Source organism: Leptosomus discolor, chromosome 6, assembly GCF_034619465.1.
Source record: "Leptosomus discolor isolate bLepDis1 chromosome 6, bLepDis1.hap2, whole genome shotgun sequence".
NCBI classification, from domain to species: Eukaryota; Metazoa; Chordata; class Aves; order Leptosomiformes; family Leptosomidae; genus Leptosomus; species Leptosomus discolor.
This window is the reverse complement of record NC_141396.1, coordinates 61,044,196-61,063,530: the sequence shown is the minus strand read 5'-3', so window position 1 is coordinate 61,063,530 and position 19,335 is coordinate 61,044,196. Positions and strand designations below refer to the sequence as shown.

At 38.9% G+C, this 19,335-nt stretch overlaps 1 protein-coding gene across 1 annotated transcript in view; it reads left to right on the top strand.

The window, feature by feature from the left end:
* The first annotated feature begins 1,981 nt into the window (after positions 1 to 1,981).
* The window catches only part of LOC104350433 (sodium channel protein type 5 subunit alpha-like), a 41,621-nt gene continuing 24,267 nt past the window's right edge, over positions 1,982 to 19,335 (top strand). Inside the window, exons 1-10 of the mRNA XM_086467133.1 lie at positions 1,982 to 2,254; positions 4,672 to 4,790; positions 6,140 to 6,229; positions 7,287 to 7,415; positions 9,229 to 9,320; positions 11,412 to 11,654; positions 12,208 to 12,271; positions 12,860 to 13,001; positions 14,298 to 14,492; positions 16,039 to 16,230. Of these exons, the coding sequence (XP_086323259.1) occupies positions 1,982 to 2,254; positions 4,672 to 4,790; positions 6,140 to 6,229; positions 7,287 to 7,415; positions 9,229 to 9,320; positions 11,412 to 11,654; positions 12,208 to 12,271; positions 12,860 to 13,001; positions 14,298 to 14,492; positions 16,039 to 16,230 (1,539 nt within the window). The remainder of the gene's footprint in view (positions 2,255 to 4,671; positions 4,791 to 6,139; positions 6,230 to 7,286; positions 7,416 to 9,228; positions 9,321 to 11,411; positions 11,655 to 12,207; positions 12,272 to 12,859; positions 13,002 to 14,297; positions 14,493 to 16,038; positions 16,231 to 19,335) is intronic.

Here is a 19,335-nt window from a genome sequence, read left to right as displayed (position 1 = left end):
TCTGGCTCCAGGCAGTTGCATATTCTTGTTAAAGAAGTGTATCTATGCATTTAAAGAAGAGAGCTGTAATGACAGGAGAGTGTTGATCCTCTGACATGTGCACATGTGAGCTCCCAAACTGAAGTAGCACAGCCAGACTGGGGGCAATAAGAAATGTGGAGTGTTTTAAGGACTTGTTAGTGACCAAAAGTGTTTATTAGATGGGAGCAATTGGTTTGACACGAGTCAAAGGACAAGTCAACCTGCAAGGGGTCAAAATTTTCTTCGTCTTTTGTGGATGAGAACTGCAGTCATGTAAATTGCGGTCATCTACAAGTAATGTGGTAAATTCCGGCCGGAAGACATTAGTAACTGAATATTTACAGTGATTTGCCTTGAGTCACTTCAGTGCTTCTCATTACCTTGCCACCCTTCCCTTGTCAGTGATTTAAGCTCAAGCAGAATAATTGAAAATAAGTTCTTGAAGATACTCTGCTTATCCTCAGAAGAATTGCAGTATTTGAGAATATGTGAGAAAGTGAATTTGCTTCTTTGTATTTACCTTTTCCCGGGCTGGTATGGGAGGCAGAATTGACCCATACCTGTCAGCATGAATAAACAAATCAATGACTTGGATCAAAATCCGAGTAGTTAATAGGAATTAAATTCCTTTCCACTGATGTGTGGAAAAGAGTGGTTATTAAACAAATAGACATAACCAAGACCTCCAGAAACAGCAGGCACTCTGCTGCAGAGCCACAAAGCACTAAGGCACCTGCAAAATTCTAGGACAGACTAATCATCATATTGACCTGCAGCTGTGAGGAGGGCGATACCAGATTTACTTGGTTATTTGGTTTGCAGTAGTGATGTAGGGTGCCTTTAGATTGTTTAAATTCTGCATAACAGGCAGTGGGTATGGAGCATCCTGAGGGTCGGTCAGTGGTCGAATCTCCTCGTGAAATTTGGGTTGAGGACGTGCAGGTCCCTGGCTTTTCTAGGCACGCAGAGCAGGGGTGGTCATAAGCAGAATTAAGCATAGCAGCTAGCCCAGTTCTGTCGCTGGTGTTACTGTAATTTTTTGAGAACTGTGTACGAAATGAGTGTACTAAATGATTTGTGATCACTAAGTCTTGGTGTGGAAGTATGCAGAAGTCATTGTCAGCAAACTTAGTGAAATGATATCAAGCAGCATGCTACATTTTGTAGTGTGATGCATCATATGCAGGGTGCCCTGGCAGCCAGGAGTGAAAACCGCACCCTGGGGTGCAGCAGGACCAGCCGCTCCAAAGGGGTGATCATCCCGCTGTCCTCAGCTCTGGTGCGGCCTGGCCCGGAGCACTGTGTGCCGTTCTGGGCCCTGCCATTTAGGAAGGGTGTGAAGGTCCTTGCATGCATCCAGAGGAGGGCAACAAAGCTGGTGAAAGGGCTGGAAGGGGTGTGCTCTGAGGAGCGGCTGAGGGCTTTGGGTTTGTCTGGTACAGAGAAAAGGAGGCTGAGGGGCGACCTCGTTGTTCTCTGCAGCTTCCTGAGGAAGGGAAGCGGCGAGGGAGGTGCTGAGCTCTTCTCCCTGGGATCCAGCGATGGGAGGCATGGGAGTGGTTCAAAGCTGCACCAGGGGAGGCTCAGACTGGACATTAGGAAGCATTTCCTCAGTGAGAGGGTGGTCAGCCACTGGAACGGGCTTCCTAGAGAGGTGGTCGATGCCCCAAGGCTGTCAGGGTTTAAGAGGCATTTGGACACTGCCCTTAACAACATGCTTTAGCCTTTGGTCAGCCCTGAATTGGTCAGGCAGGTGGACCAGCTGTCTGTTGTAGGATCCCTTCCAACTGAAATAGTCATATTCTGTTCTATTTTCATATGGGGTTTTACAGAAGGAGGAAATAATTTATCTAATGGGTATTGGTTTTAAGTTGTATATTATTTCTCTTATTTTGTAATTGTCAGTAGTTTTCTCTTTTAAGTTACTTCTAGCGCAGGAAACAAACATATAAAAGGAAAAATGGATCCCTTGTTTTGGCCATCAGAAACTAACAGCTTCCGACGTTTCACCCCTGAGTCCTTGGCAGCAATCGAGGAAAGAATTGCTGAGAAAAAAAAGCAGCGAGCCGAAGTTAACCAGAAGAATAATGACCAAGGAGTTGAAAAAAATAAACTTACTCCTCAGCTTGATCTGAAAACCTGCAAAAAACTTCCATCTCTGTATGGGGACGTTCCTGCGGAGCTCGTTGGGGAACCCCTGGAAGATGTTGATCCATACTACAGTGATCACAAGGTTAAACTTTAAAAAGCATTTTTTTATTTAATTTTGTCTGCAGAACTCCAAAGAGATAGTAAAAGCTCTGTTCAGGAGATACTGTTTTTTGATCGTTCTGTAGACAGATCTTTGAACATTACTAGTGTTTTTTGGGGCAGGAGTGCTAAGGTATGCTCCACATTACATAACAAAAACGTATTTTAAGTTCCAGTCAGTCATCTGTATTAATTATAAAAACATGATACGTTTGATAGATACACTTTGCTCGGAAATACATTCTGGGATAACTGTTGCTTTGTTTTACAGAGCAGTTTGTATGATGTCTGTGGAGCTGAACTCACTGTCGTATAAACAGTGCCTGTCAAACAGTAGGTCACGCTGGAATTGCTGACTTACTGCAGACGCTTTTGCTGAATTACAAATATTACACAAATTAGGGGAGGTGTATTTGAGATATTTCCAGCACTCTCTGTCGCAAATCCATATATTTTCATTATAGTAAATTAATTTTATGTGATTTTATGTCTCATTGTCTTTGTTTATTGTACCATATTTATATTGCATATACTCCGTAGTATTGGAAAGTGTTTTGTGTTGTTGCCTATAGGAATGTTTGAAGTAGATGCTCTAGGAATCCCTTCTAAATGAAATGTCTAATGCTTGTTGTTCTTCTCCTGAAGAGCAGAAGGTTCCATCCAGTCCTATGTGGCTGTTTTTTATGTATCCAGCAAGACACTGGAATATAACAACTTGATAGAGAACATGCAGAAAGCTTTGTTCTTCATGAACGAGTATCTTCCAGAGATTCTTTTTTCTCAAAGTAATCAAAGTGATATTCTTGATGAATAGAAACTAAGGCTGATTCAGTCGAAGAACTTTACATAAAAGATAGTGAACCGTGTTTTTGCTTTAAGAGATTTCATTTTTACTTCATGTGGCGAAAGTACTGAGCTGCATGGACCTTAAAGTAGCTTAGAGGGAATTAGAGTGTTACTTGATAATTTAGAGGTATTTCAAAACTAAAATTTTTGCTTTGACCAGACTGGATTCTGGCCATCCTACATAATATGTATTTTGTAAATAATCTTTTGTAGCCTGTAAAACCATCCAAGAGTAAGGTACTTTTGAGTGTGATTAACACCATTGTTGCAGTCCCAGAATAGTATCCTTTAATTACTTTGATCAAGTGAATATAGGATCTGAAATCACAGAGTGGGTTGGGTTGGAAGGGACCTTGAAGATCATTTCATTCCAACCCCCCGGCCATGGGCAGGGACACCTCCCACCAGACCAGGTTGCTCCAAGCCCCATCCAACCTGGCCTTGAGCACTGCCAGGGAGGGGGCAGCCATGGCTGCTCTGGGCACCCTGTGCCAGTGTCTCGCCACCCTCACAGGGAAGAACTTCTTCCTTACATCTAATTTAAATCTCCCCTCTTTCAGTTTGAAATGGTTACCCCTTGTTCTATCACTACACTCCCTAGTAAAAAGTCCCTCCCCACCTTTCCTGTAGCCCCCTTTAAGCACTGGAAGGCCGCTTGAAGGTCTCGCCGGAGTTTTCACTTCTCCAGGCTGAACAACCCCAACTCTCTCAGCCTGTCCTCACAGGGGAGGTGCTCCAGCCCCTGATGATCATCTTTGTGGCCTCTGGACCCGCCCGAGCAGGTCTGTGCATTCTTGTGCTGGGGGCCCCAGAGCTGAACGCAGCACTGTAGGTGGGGTCTCACCAGAGTGGAGCAGAGGGAGAGAATCCCACTCCCTCAACCTGCTGCCCACCCTGCTCTTGATGCAGCCCAGGATGCGATCGATTTCCTGGGCTGCAGGCGCACATTGCTTGTTCATGTTCAATTTTTCATCCACCAACACCCACAAATCCTTCTCCCCAGGGCTGCTCTCAATCCACTCATCCACCAGCCTGTATCTGTGCTTGGGATTGCCCCCACCCATGTGCAGGACCTGGCACTTGGCCTTATTGAACTTCAAGAGGTTTGCACAGGCCCACCACTCCAGCCTGTCCAGGTCCCTCTGGATGGCCTCCCTGCCCTCTGGCATGCCGACTGCACCACCCAGCTTGGTGTCGTTGGCAAACTTGCTGAGGGCACACTCAGTCCCACTGTCCGTGTCGCTGACAAAGGTGTTAAACAGCTCTGGTCCCAATACCAACCTCTGAGGAACGCCACTCATCACTGGTCTCCACTTGGACATCGAGCTTTTTGATGGCTTGCTCTTCAAATTAATTCCCATTACTGCTTTTTTCCTCACAGGCAATAATGAGCTTTTATATAGCTGGTGTCTTTATTTCACAATGTAGTATCATCAGGTCACAGCTCCAAGTAAGACTACAGGAAAGTTTTACTCATAATTGCAGTTACATTTTTGGAAAAAAAGATTGTTGCATTAAAATATTTCATATACTATTAATCTTTTTTTTTGGTAGACTTTCATGGTGATAAATAAAAGGAGGACTATTTTCCGGTTTACTGCCACACCTGCCTTGTGTATATTTGGTCCTTTTAATCCAGTCAGAAAAGCAGCAATTACAATTCTGACACATTCATATCCTTTTATTGGTTTCCCTTATTTCAGTTTTCAAATCTACTGTACCATTTTCTGTCATTCTGTTCGTATTGATGTAAATGTAAGCTCACGTGGCTGTGATAGAGATTTTTTGAAAGTTACACTGAATCTTGTTTTACAACAGCTAAGATATCTGCATGGTGTTGGTACAAGTAAAAAGATCAAAAAGCTTGTATTTAAAGTCAGATTTGCAGATATTGTAATGAGACAACGTTTAGAAGCTACTGTATGATACTTCAGCCCTTTTCTGGAACTTTTTCTAAGTGTCTACTGTGGTGACAAGCTTAAATTTAAAAAGCAAAACAAAACAAAACAGTGACTCCATGGTTGTTAAAACATGAAGGATTTATGGCAATGCTTTGCTGAAAGAGTCTGATGTTATTCTAAGAAATTTATTTCACACTTAAGTTTAGGGAGTTCTTAAGAGCACCCATTTTTTGTATTTTTGCAAAAGTATAAACATCGTTTGAAGACTATAAAAATATGAAGGATCTCAGGTGCAAAACCATAGGCTGAGTAGTTTCTGCTCTTTCTGCCCAACATCTGTTTTCATTTGGAATTATTAATTTGTAGAAACAGGCCCTTTTATGGGAACCTAAGGCTGACTTTGAATGCATATTTGTGCTATTAGAAATTACCAAATTTGATGTTCAGTTTCAAATAAACCCTAAATTTAAGGCAATTATTTGTTTTAAAACACCCTACTTTTATTTGGTGACAAGTGAACTTTCATGAAAGGATGTTTTTTCTTCAGTATGTTTTCATTGCCTGCAACATAAAATGAGAAAGATTTTTGAACTCACAGCAGATCATAGTTCTCTCTTGTAAGAATGCATATATGGACTCACAGTTTCAGAGAATACTGGTTATTGATAATTAAGCTTTTTCATCTGGTGTTTCTAGGTTTACAAACCCTAGTTACTGTGACGTTGTGGCTCATTTCTCTTTATTCCATGTTCCTGCTGGGAAGAAATGGGGATTTCTGAAGTTTCAAGTAACAGCAGACAGCAGAGGACTTGGATTTTTTCATTTATTTATGTTCCTCATTTCTTCTGTCAAGCATATTATGTCCCACTGAAGTCCTAACATCCAAAACTATCTCTGTATGCAGATAATTCATTGTTAATTTTAAATCTTGATGTTTACCCAGCTGAGCAGAAATTTGATTTGACATCAGTTTCTTTGGAAAACACATGAAAAATCCTGAGCATATTCAAAACCAAAGTAATTATTTGGATATCTGTATGGTTTTTGTGTGTGTAAATCAGTAACTTTTCTGAACTTCATTGTTTTTTAATATAGCACTTTTTCCTTAACTTATTATTCACATTATTTGTTGGCTTTATCACATGTACTGTGGTACTCAATTGTGCTTCCATGGCTCTAAATAAGCTTCCAGATGCACTCAGCTGGACTGAGTAAGTATCTCAGTTGCCATTTCTTCACTCTTTTTCTAAGGATGCTAATATGCTGGACTGAAAAGTTTGAATGATGTGGTGATCTAATTCTGAGGCTTGAAAATTCTCAGACAGATCTCTGAGGAAGATTTAGGATTTTTATTGTTATATCACACAGTCTTCTATGGAGCTTCAGTGCCTTTTCTTAGAGGCTTACATTATATGCCCTTTTCTCTACGTTGGCTAATTTTGCCACCTGGTGTTACATTCTTCCTTTTAAGGATTAAACCGTTTAGAGAGAGACTGAGCAGCAGGATTCTAATTTAATATGTTTCATTCTGAAGCAATAACCTGAATGTCTGTTATGGCCAGCTGATGCAAAAAGATAAGGGGATAAATAATACTCTGTTCTTTCTTGCTGTTTCCTGGGGGCACCTGTAGTTCAGTTGTTCACATTAGGAAGCCATCTATTTGTACTGTCTTGTTACCTTCTGTAATTGTGCACTCTGTCCAGTGTAACTTAGCTTAATGGTCTGGAATTAAATCTTGAAAATGTGCCTGGGGCCTCAGAGGTTCTGTAATTTTAATTCCTCTTGTTTTGGGGTAAACATAGTGATAATGATAGCTTTATTTTATGTAGGGCTTCTTTCAGTTACAGAGTGTTTGTCAGAATAAATGTATAAAATGTGCAAACTTTACAGGCTAAAGTAAACCTTTAATTTTATTGTTCTGCCAAGATGTTGAGGTTTTGAAATTTTCCAGCCTGCTTTAGAACATAAACACAGTCTTAAAAATTTTTCTTAAGGAAATATCCTTCATCCAGAAATACTATGGTATGCTTACGTGAACATTTGTGAGTATAGATTTACATGGAAATCTTACTGAAATTCAGGAAGGCATCTTCTTATACCCACGATGTTTCTGAAAGTAATGTAACCTGTCCTGTTTTACTTCACATTTCCTGCCTTCATCTCCATCCAGTGACTAAATCATAGAAGAGGTAGAAATGTGCCTGAATGTGTCTCAATCTCATTAGTATTTTTATTTCTATAACATTAATGTATACTTTCCTTCTCAGATTTCTTTTTACTGGCATATATACTGGTGAAATATTGATAAAAGTATTAGCTAGAGGATTTGTTTGGAATGAATTTACCTTTCTTCGAGATCCATGGAACTTCTTGGATCTTGTCGTTATTGTCATAACGTAAGTAAAATTCAGTTGTTCTGCTACACTCAAGGGACAACCGCACAGATAAAAAGGTATTTGATATTTCTGAAGTTCTTTAAAGGGGTTGGCATCCTGCCTGCTTAAGAGTTACTGTGGTTGAATCACCCTTTGCATATCTGCAAAGAGAAAAATAGCCATAGACATTAAAGCAAGACCTAAATGCAAAACTCATCTTAGAATTGTTTAATTGTTCTCAATTTGGTACATATTTAAATTTTGTTAAGAGGTGATTGCATAGACAGCCAAACCCAAGCATGCCTCTTTATATTGTCTTAGTTGGACTCTGGATCAGATGAAATGCTTCCTTTTTAAATATGACGTTAGTCAGGAGCTCCCTGTTCAGACAAGCTGGTTTTCTGCCACATCCTCTTGACTTTCTGCAAAGCAGAATGCATCGTTTCTGTGCGTTGGAGAAAATACTGATGAAGATCAACCAGCTGTTCTGGGGGCCACTTTTCTCTTTGGGGCAGTTTCAGATCCCTAAACACACTGAAATCTCTTGTCCTGAAGGCCAAAATTTTTATTCTGCTGTTCATCTTGCTTACTTCTCTTGGGGTCTTAAACTCCACTGTCTCATGGGCTCTGTAGCAAAGGCTGCCATCAACTGTCATATCTCTGACCTTATTTTTCTTATTTGTAAATAATAGTTACTTACTCAGATGTCATTGCACATATATATATGTACACCAACAAAGTATTCTTATGGGTAATATATAAACCACTAAGGAGCTTACACATCATTAATCATCAGTAACTCTCCAACAGCTGTATGAACAGTTTTATTTTATGGTCCTGCCTCCCTACCCACACTCCTAATTCATTTATGTTCAAGCAGTTATAAGCACTTTGCAGTATAGAATCTCCTGGTTTCTTTTGGGTCCTATTGTGCAATAAATAAAAGTATTTGGAAATTAGCTCAACAGTTAACTCAAATGCATTTAATTACTTAAGGTACTTGAGAATTATTTGATCTTACAGGCTAGGAAAAGCCAAAGTGTTCTGATCTATTCCTGACTCATTCTTTGAGTGGGAGGTCACCTAGATCACCTCCAGACACCCTCTCCAAGTAAAGATTATCAGATTCTGTTCTTGAGACTTTTTATTTTAAGGAATCCTGTTACCAGTTATGACCTTGTCATAAGTTAAGTCACAATTCATATCCATTCTGCGATGAAATGAGTCTTATAAAATATGGGATAACCTGTTAAAATGCTGTATAGAATATACAACTTTTAAAATCCTCATTTTCTGAAATTTTCAAATTGTTGAAATGATTAAATTGAAACTAGTTTCAATACTCAAGTTCCTAGCTGACTGTTAAATAAAAGTTAGGAAGAGAGCCATGTAGTACAGAATTAATATATTGTAAATGTAGTCTTGCGCAACACTCTTTCCCTAAAGTATATATTGTGTGATTTTGAGATAGCCGCAACATGTACTTTCATGTGGTCTAAGTCAGATTAGCCTCGGTATGAAAGGATGTGGTTATGACATTGAAGATTTTATGTTTATTTGACAGTTTGGTGGATAAACACTTCAAAATTTAAGCATCCAAATCCACACTAAGTGAAAACTTGCTGTGTTTCTTTTCAGAGGCACTATTCAAAAGTCTCATTATTTTGTATCAATACCTAGAAATGGACTTAGATTCCCAACTTTAGACATCTACCTTAGGACATGTTTGACCTGTTTATTTTCTGTAACTTATTCATGACTGTGTGCTCAATATGCGTATGCTCTGAAAAGTGAGATCTTTGTCATTCCATTGTATGGTTCTTTGATTTTATAGGTATGTTACCTTGTGTAAAAGTATGGGCAAGGTTTCAGCTCTTCGAACTTTCAGAGTACTGAGGACTTTGAAAGCTATTTCGGTAATACCAGGTGAGGAGCAACATGTCTTACTCTCTGTTTCAGCAGTATGTGATTTCTAATTCCTCTTCTGTTCTTGTCTTCAGTTTTCTGGTCACTTTTTCTGACGGCTGAGGGGATTCCAAGCTGTGACTGTTTTGCAGCCTGTAGTAACTCTCAGCAGCATCCTAACAGAATATTTTTTTATCATCTTTCCTTAAAATGATTTTGACACAGATAAATTTTTGTATTTTCTGCTTTTTTTGATCCCATCACTAGTGTTCAATGTTACTTAGCCCGGTGCCTTTGTCTTTTTACATCTGTCTTTCCTGAGCAGCACATCCTATTCAATATGTTGTCTTAACATAACATGGCTGCACCAACGTATTTCTGGTTTCACGTGACACTTCATTAGCTCAATCTTCTGTGGTTTATTTCCCAGAATGCTGAATATTGCAGAGTTTCTTTTGTTTATATACTGACCACAGCCACTATCTGGACTGAGCGTGATACTTTCAACAGTATTTTGCATATGCTGTCCAGATACGTGATATTTTTGTAAGTCATGCCGTGAAGTAGGATACCAAATTATGGATTTCGGAATCTAACTGTAAAAACTCATTTAAAAATCTGTAAATGGCTAGATATCCCATTGTTATAGTATGTATTAAATTTACAATTTATATGTAATTAAAATATCTTTTTTATTTTGCTATGGAGTTGTAACAGGAATTAAACATAGGAAGTGTTTAATTTTTAGTGTCAAAACCACCCATCAATACTTTTCCTTTCATATTTGCCATGCAGAAGAGAGATTAAATTGCAATTTTACTTTTTTCTTATGAAAAGCTTCTAGAAAAATCCTGGCTATCACTCTCTGCCAATATCACATTTCATATTCAGTTATTCTGCCAGAATATTTGCCTTCAGTTTATATATAACCCATTTTCACAGAATCAGAGAATGGTTGAGGTTGACAAGGACCTCTGGAGGTCATCTGGTCCAGCCCCCCTGCTCAAGCAGGGCCACTGAGAGCTGGTTGCCCAAGACCATGTCCAGAGAGCTTTTGAAAATCTCCAAGGATGGAGACTCCATAACCTCCCTGGGCAACCTGCTCCAGTGCTCGGTCACCCTCACAGTAGAAAAGTGTTCCTGATGTTCAGAGGGAACCACCTATGTTTCGGTTTGTGCCCATGGCCTCTGGTCCTGTCACTGGGCACTACTGAAAAGACCCTGGCTCCATCTTCTTTGCACCCTCCCTTCAGATTTTTATATACATGGAGGAGATCCCCCCCCGAGCCTTCTTTGCTCCAGGCCGATCAGTCCCAGCTCTCAGCCTTTCGTCATGGGAGAGGGCTCCTGTCCCTTCATCATCTTTATGGCCCTTTCTGGGCTCTCTCCAATGTGTCCATGTCTCTCTCACACTGGGGAGCCCAGAACTGGACCCAGTCCTCCAGATGCAGCCCCACTAATGCTGAGTAGAAGGGAACGATCACCTTCCTCGACCTGCTGGCCATGCTTTGTCTTATGCGTCCCAGGATACCATTCACCTTATGTGTCACAAGGTGACATTGCTGGCTCATGTTCAGCTTGGTGTTCACCAGAAACCCCAGGTCCTTTTCCACCAAGCTGCGTTCCAGCTGAGTGGTGCCCAACATGTATTTGTTCTTTTCCCAGTGTCTTAAATGTTGTTTTGCTTTTAAACTGTTGACATCTGTAAGGCATTATCTTCTGAGAGAATTCCCTCAGGTCAGCAGAAGCTATCCTTTAATGTAATGTTTATTTGGCACAATGTGAAGTACTTGTTTAATGTTAATCAAGCACAGAAATCTGTCCATATTCATTAAAGTTTGTAAGAGTTTGCTTAGATGCCACCTTAATTTAGAATTCTCAAGTTAGCAAAAGTAGAAGAAAGTAAAAGCCAAATAAGTGATGAATAGGAAATTTAAGTAAAAATACTTTACTCATTCCTATGCTCTATTTTACCTCATTTAATTCTCTGAAGTTGTAAAACCATTTCCACTGATCATTTTTAACACACTTGCAACTGTTGCATATTGTCATATGAGAACGCAGCTGCATTCCTCTTCTCATTTTGTGTATTATTGAATCTTATTTTTCTAGGTCTGAAAGTCATCGTAAATTCACTTATTGAATCTGTTAAGAAACTTACTGATGTGTTGATCTTGACTGTTTTTTGCTTGAGTGTATTTGCTCTAATAGGCCTCCAGCTTTTTATGGGCAATTTAACATCCAAATGTGTCCTCATTAATGCTACTTACAATGACTCATTGTGTAAGGATGCCAAGATATATGTACCAGATGATGCAGGTAAATTTTACTCTTTTCTCCCTTTACTTAATCTTTGTATCTTCCTATGTATGTCTTGTTTTTTTTCACAGAGATGTTAAAATGCAGTTATTTGCATGTATTTCTCACAAGAAGGTATGTCCTTCCGTTTGCACGAGCAGTTACATGAAGTCTCTGCAACAAGTGAACATGAGATTAGTGAATCTTGGGTTTGGGGAAAGATTAGCAGTCTGTGGGATAGAAGGGACTGAGTTTTCTAGAAGCATTTGCTTCTTTACCTGTGCACATCCTAATTTTAGGGGTACTGCACGAAGAATGGTTTTTTCCATCACTTAATCTATATCATTCAGGGATTTTGCCTGCTTCTCGCAGAGATACTTATTTTTACCAGAGATCAAATAAAATGTTACCTTGTGAGTTGTGTGGTTACTGGTTTATTTGTGTTTTTTGTTTTGTTTTGTTTTAATTTCCATGTTGAGCTAGGAGTCTTTCACAGAGATTTGGTCCGTCAGGGTATTTTTTAAAGTGCAGTCATGTATGGTTTACTGTCAGAGTTCTGTAAGAACTGACAACTTCTGATTTTATGGTTCCTTGGTATATTTTTTATTAGATATCTGCTACAGAATGAATAAATCTCCTGAAATATTGCTCTGTGAGTTCAGTTCAAATTCGAAGTAAGTGAACAAAGCAGTTCTAGCACTTTCTTATTTTTTTTTTTCTCTAGGTGTACTGTGGTTTTATTTTTGACCTAAAGGAATGGTGATGATTTTTCAGGAGGGTGGAATGTGTGTGTGTGTTATTAAATTAAAACCAGATATTTCACATCAAAAAAAGAATGAAGTAAAGTCTAGGATGCAAGTAATTATGTGTATGCCTTGTTGCTGACCACTGGTAATGCAATGGTAATGTAGAATGATATGAAGGAGGAGGGGAACAGATTAATAGAGTTGTGAGATATTAATACACTCTCCTCAACTTGGTGAATTATTTATAAGTAAAGATATTTCCATTTTTGCCCTCTGTATGTGTTTGTTTGCATGTATCCTACATCAGTGGAGAGTTTTTGTCTAGTTTCTTTGCCTAGACAAGTGGCTTTCTAGGTTTGTCTGATAAAAATCAACCCTTCTGGCAGAATTATATTGGGGAATAATGAAATGGACTTTCAGATAAACTGAACAAGTCTAGAATTGATGTTGTGCACTTTCAGGTACAATCTAATACTGCAAGTAGGTATTGTTTAACATTTCTTTTGTGGCTAACAGTCAGTGCCCAGAAAACTATAGCTGCCAGAAGGTTGGGAAGAATCCTGACTTTGGGTATACAAGTTTCGATCATTTTGGCTGGGCCTTCCTTTCTTTATTTCGTCTGATGACACAGGATTGCTGGGAGCGTCTCTACAGACAAGTAGGTACTTCTATTACCTGCTGGAAAGTTTAGAGCTTTGTGTGCACTAGAAAAATCTGCACCTGTTTTAACATTACTGATACCAAAATTCTTTTAAAATCAATGTAAATATTAAGGAAGAAGTTTCCAGTGACTTAAGTTGTAGCACCTTCTGCAAGTGACATTGAGTGGAAGCAATCCTGCTGTGAATCCTCGTAGTTTTGTTGGAGAACACCCTTGGTTCAGTGATTAATAGTCAAATGAGAATATGTAACTACGGAAGGACTGGGGTGTATAGTAGATAGGGCTGGTGAGCTCACTGCTCCTGCAGGGGATATGAGGACTTGTTACATACTCTGTTTCTCTCCCTTTTAAGTCCTGACTCCTCAACAAATCTTTTGGCTCAACATACACTTCTATTTCAGGTCGGTTTTGACAACTGGTATTAAAAAAATTGGAGCCTTTATGTTTTGATTCAGAGAGTTGAATGTAACTTTCAATTTCCATTTTTTGACAGAAATGATACAAAATTTGCATGTAGAGAATTCTCTGGATCCCTTCCATCTCTGCAGTACCTTTGCTAGAAGGGAATTATCCTCTGCCTTGGGATAATGGTCCACTTTAATTTTTTCTAGCAACTTTTTTTAACTGAGATTCTTTTTAAATGGATGCATCTTCTTTTTGATGTTTGGAGGTCCTGTGTATTTTAGTTTTTAATGTCTCGGGGCTTAATTTTGTACCACCTCCTCTGCAGCCATTAAAAAAAATTTAAGAATAAGCAATCAGTGTAAATATGGCCTCTGATTCTCTAATTATAGCATCTTTCATGATTGTTTAGATAATCCTAGCTTTCATCCTTATTACTGAGTTTAATTAATTTCTTCTGTAGTCACCTGTATATCTCTTCACAGCTGAAGTTGTCTTCTCGTAACGTAAACTCTGATGATCATTTGCCTGATTTGCTGGGAGATATTTAATTTTAAGAATGGATTTTGTTAATTCTTCTCTGCAGTGCATGGCATTATTATGAATGTTTGATGGTCTGTTACATAAAGAGAAAACAATATATGATCACAGAGAAGCTTTTAAGAGGTGAAATTAATTTACTTGAAGGCCAGGGGAACTCCTGACTAGATGTATTTCTAGATCTTCTGTACAACTTAGACCAGAGGCAGATCCTACTGTTTAATGAAAGCAGTGCAGTATGTTGACTTTTTGTATCGTATAGGAAAATAAATTGTTTCAAGTTAGTTTGAAATTCTATTGTAAATGTTAGTTTGTTAAGAATTTTTTGCAACCTTTATATTTTCCTCACAGACTATCCGTACATCTGGAAAGAACTACATTTTTTTTTTCCTGGGGGTCATCTTTTTATGTGCATTTTATCTCTTCAATCTGATCTTGGCTGTAGTAACTATGGCATATGAAGAGCAAAATAGAGCTACTCTTGCTGAAACAGAGGCAAAAGAAAAATTACTTCAGGATGCCAAACAAATTCTAGAGAAAGAACAGGTTTGTAAATTATTATATATAGCATATAATATGTAATTCCTTATGGGTTTTTTTCTGTTTGTGAATTAGGGAGATAAGGTTTTTAATTAATCGTGCGTCTTACAATACTTTCTTACACTTCATTTCTCTGTCTTTTTCTGTCTCTTTCTCTCTGTCTGTTTATAAATACATGTGTGTATGTATATATATTTAAATAGATATAAAAATTTCTGTGATACAAACAAACAGCATGAGTCTAAGTTAAATCATATTAAGTTTTAGGATTTGCAGACCTGGCATTGTTTAGGAATGGCTTGCTGGCCAAAGTATGTGGCTTTTATGGTATTACATAGGTACCTGTGCTCTGTGGTTTGCCCCATTCTTGTACTCTACCACTATTGCTGAGCACAAATTCCTTTCTCTGGATATTGCTTCTTGCTGTTACTACGTAGTCTGATGAAGGAAGTACGAGTGGATAAATTTGCATCCATAAGAAAAGTTGTCATTTCTCCAGTTCCATGAGATTGGAAGTTCTGATGCTGATAGATTTCAGGATTGATTAAAAATGCAAGCTTTCTGAGAGCCACTGTGCTCAGCTATTTAGGGGCTGTCATGCCTCTTTTTGAGTGACTCCATGCAGAAGGTCAGCCAGTTGACAAGAGCAGGAATAGTCTTTGGCCAGGCTAATGCTGTTAGTTCCATATTAATGTGGAAGGACATCCAGAGACTGCGTTAGTTTCTTTGCCGTTGGTTTGGAGAGCGAATAGACACACATCAGATTTCTACAGTCTGTCGCCTACATTCATTCATCCCTTGGCCTGTACGGGACCAGGGATCACCTTGTTGTATTTATTTTCTTTCTGAGAAGTGAAGCTCTGAGCTGAGGCAACATCACAGAATGAAAATTATTGGTAAGACATATTTTATTTGCTAACTTTTTTTTATAGAAGTTACCTCTGATTTACTGCTAACAATCAGAAAAGTCAGACTTATAAGAGGACATAGAAATATCCTCTAGCAACTATCCAATTTCATCATTAAGGTGAAAGGCATCACCAGTTTACCAAATTCCTCCTCTACAGCTGTTGACAGGCCTGTAAGGTTTCTCTGTCTGAAATTCCAGCTTGCCAAGCTTTACTTAGGCTTTTCTTCCTTCTATTTTTCTTTCAATAGGATTAGTAGTTAAGAGAGGTTTAACACTTTAGGATTTAGTTTGAGCCCTTGGTCTTTGGTTGTCTTTGAGCTCAAGGTCCTTTCCAAAGCAGGAAAAGGAGAGTAAAAGGATAGATACACCATAGTTTTCTGCAATTCAGATATAAAGTACGATATCTAAAGTGGCAAGGACAAACTTTCATTCCAGTAGCCCGTAAGTAACACTGCTTTATCTTTCAGGGCTGTAGTAGCATTTTGTACTCCTGTCTTTTTATAATACCTTAATATTCGAAAGGTAGCAATTGTTAGGGCAAAGCATTCGGACAGCATAGTAATTAAACTGTATATGTTCATAGTCCATGCTTTGGCATTTACCTTGTGTTAATAGACAGACCTTTTGCTGTTTCTTTTACAGATCTTGGCTGCAGGAGAAGGTAATAAGGCCTCACATGTCAGATCCGAAATGTCAGTTGCTGACTTGAAAAATTCAAAAGAAAAAGAGGTGAAGAAAGAAACACCTATTTTAAGTCAGGGCTTGATTTTAGGTGATCATGACAAGGAGGAACATATATTTTATTCACAGCCTGGTCGCTGCCACAAGAAGCTTGTAAGTATTCAAAATAGAATAATATATTCATTAATGGCTTGCATGTGATATGACAATTTGATGAGCAGAAAAGGTTTCTTTATTTGCATTCCTCTTCCCCCCCCCCCCCTTTTTTTTTTTTTCTCCCTTCTTGCATGTGTTGAACTAACTTTAATTTTTAAAGCAATCTGAAAGTTAGATTTTGGGACCAGAGGGAGACAGCGTTATAGGGACTTGAAAGGAAAGTTTGAAGTGGCCATAAGTAGCATACTTGTGGCATATTATAGCCCTCTGCACTTACAGCTGTGGTAAGATCTGTTGGCATCTCTATTGTACTGCATAAACAAATGTATAAAATCCTGTAAGTTCTAGAATTTCCCTAATGACCTGACCTTTCTTTTTTTTTTTTTTTTGTACACAGAGCTAATTCTCTGGCCTAAATATTTAGGGTTGGATTTAGTTCAGTGAAGACTTCTAACGTTAGGGGCACGATTCACTTGTCTACCTATGCCATTTTAGATGTTCTTGGACAGGTTGGGTACCCTGGAAATCTTTGGCACCTGTGGCACGTCTTCCAGCACTCTGTGGATATCTCAAATACAATATGGCATCTCAAATGCTACTAAATTCCTAGATTTAGGCAACTGGATTGTGCTCCAGTTATTGTTTGCTCATGTCTACATGTGATTTAGGTTCTAAATTCCCAGAGTCGAATGGAGATTTAATTTTTTGAGTCACAAGTTGCTACCTACTGACATTAGAGGATTTCTAGAGTGTCTTGCTTGGCCTCCACCTACTCTGCAGAAGAGTACAGACGTGATATGTCATGTCTGCTTAATCTGAGACTGCGGATGTCTCAGATCCCAAATGTCTCAGTTGACCATCTGAAAGGGCTTTAGACATTTATGTTTAAGTGAATCAAACTTATAAAAAAAATGAATAAATTATAATGGGATTTTAGATGCATTGTGCACATGGACAAATTAAATGCGGATGTCTGACTATTAGGCTGAATCCCACACGTGCTATTTCACATCTTGATTACAGCAGTGACTCCTGGCTCGTCTGCTCATCACTCCTTTCTAAATCCATTAAGAAACTGCTATTAAGACTTGTAATTCTTACATTGCTTAATCTCAGGGTTTTTTTTCACAATACCTTTGACACTGGAAAAATACTGTGTATCTCATGGACAGTCCTTACTGTCACACTACCAATGGTCGAGCATTCATGTAGAGTATAGGTCTGTTGCCTTTTCAATGCTTAGTCCATGTGTGTATCTTTGCTTGGCATGACCAGCGCGTGCGTGACTGCACCTGAGGTATTGTGTCAAGTTTTGAGCTCTCTGGTAGAAGGACAGAGGATAAACATTACAACAGGTCATCCAGAGAAATTTTCAGATATGTATTTTTGGAGATATTCAGAACATAGCTGGGAAAAGCCCTGCAGTTGAAGCTTGCTCTGCTTTGAGCGATGGGTTGGGAGGACTTCCAGAGGACCTTCCTAACTGTAATCTTTCTCTGGCTTTATGCAGACATCCACATTTAGATGCCTATATTTAGATATTTTAATCTTGAGCTGAATATTCCAAAATAATTCTCAGACAATTATCCATATTACTGAGATATTTTCAACATTACCTAAAAAGAAAACTTTTAGTGCCTTGGTTCAGCAACAGCCATTCTCCAGTACAGGCTTGTGACTTAGACCAAACAGGGTCCACTGGAAAAACAGATGGTGCAAAAGTAGATGTTTGTGTCCAAATAACACCTTGACTGAAACTCTGGTTCGCAACCACACCTTTGATAATGCAGTCTGGAGTTTCAAACCAGTCTTCATTCACCCTCTCAGATGTGTTTCTTCCTTCCATTTCTTTGGTGATCATTTACCGTGTCTGAACAGGGTCTTTAGATATGGAGAGCTGGAAATCATCACCAAAACGTACACTGTTCATTTTGGTATTATCTCTCATCCCTGTTTCTCCTGACATATTTTCTATGACACACCATGATCGTCCGTTCCATCTTGTGACAGATTCTGTCTTGTGTCTGGGAGAACATCAGAGTCGTTCCCACCCATCTCATAGAGAATGGAAACTTTCCAATAGCAGAGCTAAAGAAGTAATAGCCCAACCTAATCCCTTTTGAAATGTGTCCTTGTAGGGAAGTTTTTATCAGACATGTCATCCTAGCTAAAATGGATTAGGTTTTCATTCTGGCAGTCAGCATGGTCAGAATTTCTTCTAAACTTCGTGATCCTAGCTGTATTAAATTATGTGTCTGAGCTGAAGGAGTCAAAATCATCCATTTGGCAGCAACCGCCATCTGTCATCTCCTGTAGTATAGTATTTGCTTCTTATAAAGTGTCATTAACGTTTCCCCTGCTGTGTTAAGAATATTATGCCATTTTGTGACCTAATTTGGATCTGATGTACTTAAAAGGAACACGCTGTCACAGTCCATGGTAGTGTATTATTATATCTATTGAGTAAAAAAAAAAAAGTCGTTCCATAGCAGGTGTCATATCTTCTGTAAGTACAAAAATCACCTCTTGTGACAGATTATCCCTATATAATTTTTTTCTTCTAAGTCTGTGACTGTATTGCAGGAGATGACTGAGCCAGGAGATAAATCTGGTTTAGTTCCTAGACCTTACCTCTCCAAGGCTCAAAATCTGCACAGGTTGGATGCCAAATGCAATCCGTATTTTTACATTTCAGAAACAGCATTTTCAGTCCCTTCCAAAAGTCCCTTCCCCTTTTTATATGCAGAGAATGGCAAAGTTATGAGTATCTCTGTTTAGGATCTGTTGGAAACAGGAAGTAGATTGCACTAGAACCTGGTATGAGAAATGTTAAGTGGAACCCACTTTTCAGGAGTAGATTCTGCAGAGTTTAAATTACATTGCTCTGCTTGCTAACATGCCTCTACACTAGCTACATGAAGAATTCCAAGACCAAGCTCCAGGTAACTGTGACTGCGTGAGATCCTGGTTGTAATCTTATCTTACACATACTTACGGATGATCATTTGACAGCAGAAGCAGCTGTTTATCAATCATGAGGATTCTTCAGGATGCGTAGGCCACCTGCATGCTCACTTCCTCTCACTCACCTATATCACAGTT